The sequence below is a fragment of the Triticum aestivum genome, unplaced genomic scaffold (assembly GCF_018294505.1).
Source record: "Triticum aestivum cultivar Chinese Spring unplaced genomic scaffold, IWGSC CS RefSeq v2.1 scaffold193594, whole genome shotgun sequence".
In the NCBI taxonomy this organism is placed as follows: Eukaryota; Viridiplantae; Streptophyta; class Magnoliopsida; order Poales; family Poaceae; genus Triticum; species Triticum aestivum.
In genome coordinates, this window is record NW_025227806.1 from 1 (window position 1) to 4,903 (window position 4,903).

General features: G+C 50.2%; 1 protein-coding gene across 1 annotated transcript; it reads right to left on the reverse strand.

The window, feature by feature from the left end:
- Window positions 1-4: 4 nt before the first annotated feature.
- On the reverse strand, window positions 5-1,260 carry LOC123172848 (probable auxin efflux carrier component 5c; the record flags this gene model as incomplete). Its single annotated transcript, XM_044589752.1, has 3 exons — window positions 518-1,260; window positions 311-396; window positions 5-156 (listed from the first exon to the last, which is right to left on the reverse strand). Coding segments are annotated over exons 1-3 (981 nt in total), but the record flags the coding sequence as incomplete, so codon positions are not given.
- Between the last annotated feature and the right edge of the window lie 3,643 nt (window positions 1,261-4,903).

The window sequence follows — 4,903 nt, forward strand, 5'->3', positions numbered from 1 at the left end:
GTATGATGGCGAAGCGTAGCACGTCGCCGCGGAGGCCGAACGCCGCGGCTCCGGCGAGCGCCGCGAGTGGGCCCGCAACGAAGCGCAGCACCATCCCCAGCGCCGCCAGGCCCCCGCCGCACGCCACGATTCTCTCTTGCTGCGCCATGAACAACCCTGCATGCATGCATGCAATGCATGAGCACTGCTTCAACAAACAATCTGTTTGTTGCACACGTAGGTCTGTGCTGACATAGTTAGTTACATATACTACGCGTACGTAGGTACGACTCGCGCATGCACTGTGTAAGTTCATTACATACGTACGTACCCATGCTGAACATGGACATCCCGGTGCCGGTCCTGGACATGACCTGCAGCGAGCCCGTCACGATGCCCGGCATGCCGATGCGCCACCTGCATGCATGTGCACGCACGTAAAACACTCGTCACCTTTCCGGACGTTCGATGGCACACGTATACGCCACGCATGTACGGCGGTTCGATAGGTACGAAGGGCGGCGGAGTCCGCACGTACCTGTAGGCGATGCACGCCCAGGCGACGCCGAGGACGCTGGCGTACACATTGGGGTTCCTCGCCAGCTTCATCCCCACGGTGCTCGCCATCGGCCACAGCCGGATCCTCCTTCCACCGGTGGGTGGCGCCGCTTCCACGTCCAGGTCCACCTCGACGTCGCTGTGCGACACCGGCTCGATGCGCCGCGCTTGGTCGTCGTCGCTGCTGGTGGATCCGTCGTCGTGGGCCGTTGCGGTACTCAAAGAAGAGGCGCCGCCGACGACCCAGGCTTTCCGCAGCTCGAAGGCGAGCAGAAGGAGCGGGAACCACAGGATGGCCTGCACGACGGCGATCTGCACGATCAGGTCCTGCGCCCACTTGCCGTACATGGCGTCCAGCAGCGGCACGCCGACGACGAGCGTGTTGTTGTACGCGCCCAGGGAGAACCCCGTGATGGACCACGAGTAGGCGCCGGCCTTGGCCTTGGCGCAGCGCGCCCAGACGGCCGCGGCGAGCACGGCGAGAAGTTTGGCGACGGCGTCGGCGGCGATGACGCGGTAATTCATGGCGTAGGGGTCGGCGCGGACCACGAAGTCGAAGGTGAAGAAGGGCATGGAGAAGCAGACCACCAGCGTGTTGATGGCGCCGCACTGCTCCGCCGTGAAGAACCGCCACCATCGAACGGACCCGTACCCGAGCCCTAGCGCGAAGTAAAGCGGCGCCATCGCCTCCACCACCTTGTAGATGTCGCCCAACGCTATCATCTTATTTGATGGAGTAGTATGACTGTGTCTGTGTGAGTACCTCTGGCTCTCTGAACGAGTTGGGATGTGTTCTTGCTATGCTGCCATTTCTGCGGCTATAAATATAGCCGGAGAATATGGAATCGGAGAGAACAAGCACTGGAGATCAATCGGTGGAATCTGTGGCGAATTAGTTCCCATGAGCCATGAATAAATTCGGATTGTCTTGTCAGCATGGCTAAGCTCCAGGGCAGCGGTCCTTATGGGTCTTTAGAGGCATGTGCATGAAGATTTCCAATTGTCATTGACAATGTCAAACCGGGCTTTGGTATGACAATGGCCATAATGTCTCGTTTTGACTGCGGTAGTGGCCATTTCATGGTCTAGGGACTTTTATGTAATTTTTATTACGTTTGAGGTGTTTTATACTTCTAATGAACTTTTATAGTAGACCCGAATTTTTATTGAAAAATGCATTTCTGAAAAGACAAGGGACTCATTACTTTGAGTAGAATCCACTTTTTAGCCTCCTAAGAGTGTGAGTGACAATTTTTTATCCAATTTAGAAGAAAAATGTCCTTCAAAGTACATCATTTAAGAAAATTCCTCCGATTGTTAAACCTTTAAATTTACGAGTTCCCTTCAACTTGTCCCATGAGCCAACATCCACATTGAAGGTGCATTTCTTCTGGCTTCGTTTTGACAAGGGAGGTTTTCGAGCCCCAAGGGGGTTGGGGAATGAAGAGGATTCCATGATCCCCTCCCCTTCACTAAATTTCCTGACCCCCTCTAATCCCTTCCCCTTCCAAATTCCACGCATTTGGTTAAACTCGCCCAATCTCCGTGTCTCGTCCGATCTCCGCATTGTCAATTCCATGAGTAGGTCCTTGAGACTTCAGTTTCGCGTGGAATGAGGGGGATACCTGGGGATCGAGGGGTTTGGGCCGGTCCAAACCATGCACACCAAATGGCCTTGTGGAGATTTTTGAGGATTACAGGCCATGGGTTAATCCCCTGCAGACCCTTCCAACCCCTTTCCAGCAAACGAGGCCTCTAGGTGTTGTTGAAGTGGCAAACCACATGGGCAACCTGGTTAAGCCAGGCTGACTCCATGGCTAGGGCATCAATCATTGCCTCTGCTTCTCAACGCTAGAGTTTGGGACTATTAGGTTGTTCTAGAGTAAGTGTATGTATACTGGTAAGATGAATTCTTCCCCACCTACTCACTAGGTTGTGCCTTGCGTATGCTCCCCTAATTAGGGTTGTCTGTCTTATTAACCCCCCCCCCCCCAAAACCGATGTTGGCTGATGCACAACGCAAAACCCAATCGCCCACCTTGTTGTCTATCGTTACTCCCAAACTTCTATGCGATGGAAGGACGATGACGGATAGTCGTGTCTCAAGTTGGGGGAGCCAACATGGCTTAACCAGGTCCCTCCACACGGTTTGTTATGCCAACAATGCCCTGGTGGAATCTACATGTAATCTAGGGGTTGACTTTGTGTGCCAAGTCGGATACACTGGACTCAGGTGACAACATCCATACAATGAAGCATGATTACTTAGAAGTTATGTTATTAGCACTGGGACCACCACCACCAGTGCTAATAACATAACTTTCGAGTAATCATGATTCATTAGGCGGTGGTCCCGATGCTAATAACATAACTTCCGAGTAATCATGCTTCATTGTATGGATGTTGTCTGCCTTCACCATGACATTATCACCTTCGGCCATCCCTCTAAACCTCCTTACAGTGAATCTTTCGTCGGCGACACCCCGCATCCTCACTGTAACCGATCAACATCCCGCTTTTACTTCATCGGCGATGCCGAGTTGCGTTGTCCCGGTCGTGGCGTGGTCCTAACTTGTGTTGGGGGATGTAGTAATTTCAAAAAAATTCCTACGCACACGCAAGATCATGGTGATGCATAGCAGCGAGAGGGGGAGTGTATCTTCATACCCTTGAAGATTGCTAAGCGGAAGCTTTTATCAACGCGGTTGATGTAGTCGTACGTCTTCACGATCCGACCGATCCAAGTACTGAACGCACGGCACCTCCGAGTTCTGCACACGTTCAGCTCGATGACGTCCTCGCCTTCTCGATCCAGCAAGACGGGCGAAGTAGTAGATGAGTTCCGGCAGCATGATGGCGTGGTGACGGTGTTGGTGAAGAACAATCTCTGCAAGGCTTTGCCTAAGAACTACGAAAACTATGACGGAGGATAAACTAGAGGGGACAGGGTTGCCGGCACACGACTTGGTGTTACTTGATGTGTCTTTGGTGCTAGCCCTGCCCCTCTATTTATATGTTGAGCCTTGGGGTCGAAACTTGGAGTAAAAGCCTCCACAAAGTCGGTTTTGCCCGAAAGGCAAAAGTCCTACACACACTCCAGGGCTAGACGCTAGGGTTCCCGGCGTCTACCCCCTAGACGCCAGGGTTCCTGGCGTCTAGCCTCTGGTCTCCGCAAAACTTCCTTTTGCACTTTCCAAAAGCCTCGTGGGCTTTCCCCTTTGGCCCAAATAACGTGTTCTTGTACCCAAACATTTCGGGAAATATCCGGAACCCCTTCCGGTGAATTCCGGAACCCTTCCGGAGATCAAACACTATTATCCCATATATCAAACTTTATCTCCAGACCATTCCGGAGTTCCTCGTCATGTCCATGATCTCATCCGGGACTCCGATCAACATTCGGTCACCAACATACATAACTCATATAATACTATATCGTCAACGAAACGTTAAGCATGCGGACCCTACGGGTTCGAGAACTATGTAGACATGACCGAGACACGTCTCTGGTCAATAACCAATAGCAGGACCTGGATGCCCATATTGGCTCCCACATATTCTACGAAGATTTTTATCGGTCAAACCGCATAACAACATACGTTATTCCCTTTGTCATCGGTATGTTATTTGCCCGAGATTCGATCATCGGTATCTCAATACCTAGTTCAATCTCGTTATCGGCAAGTCTCTTTACTCATTCCATAATACATCATCCCACAACTAACTCATTAGTTGCAATGCTTGCAAGGCTTTAAGTGATGTGCATTACCAAGTGGGCCCAGAGATGCCTCTCCGACAATCGGAGTGACAAATCCTAATCTCGAAATACGCCAACCCAACAAGTACCTTCGGAGACACCTGTAGAGCACCTTTATAATCACCCAGTTACGTTGTGACGTATGGTAGCACACAAAGTGTTCCTCCGGTAAACGGGAGTTGCATAATCTCATAGTCATAGGAACATGTATAAGTCATGAAGAAAGCAATAACAACAAACTAAACGATCAAGTGCTAAGCTAACGGAATGGGTCAAGTCAATCACATCATTCTTCTAATGATGTGATCCCATTAATCAAATGACAACACATGTCTATGGTTAGGAAACTTAACCATCTTTGATTCACGAGCTAGTCAAGCAGAGGCATACTAGTGACACTCTGTCTGTCTATGTATTCACACATGTATTATGTTTCCGGTTAATACAATTCTAGCATGAATAATAAACATTTATCATGATATAAGGAAATAAATAATAACTTTATTATTGCCTCTAGGGCATATTTCCTTCAGTCTCCCACTTGCACTAGAGTCAATAATCTAGTTCTCATCGCCATGTGATTTAACACCAATATTCACATCTGTATGT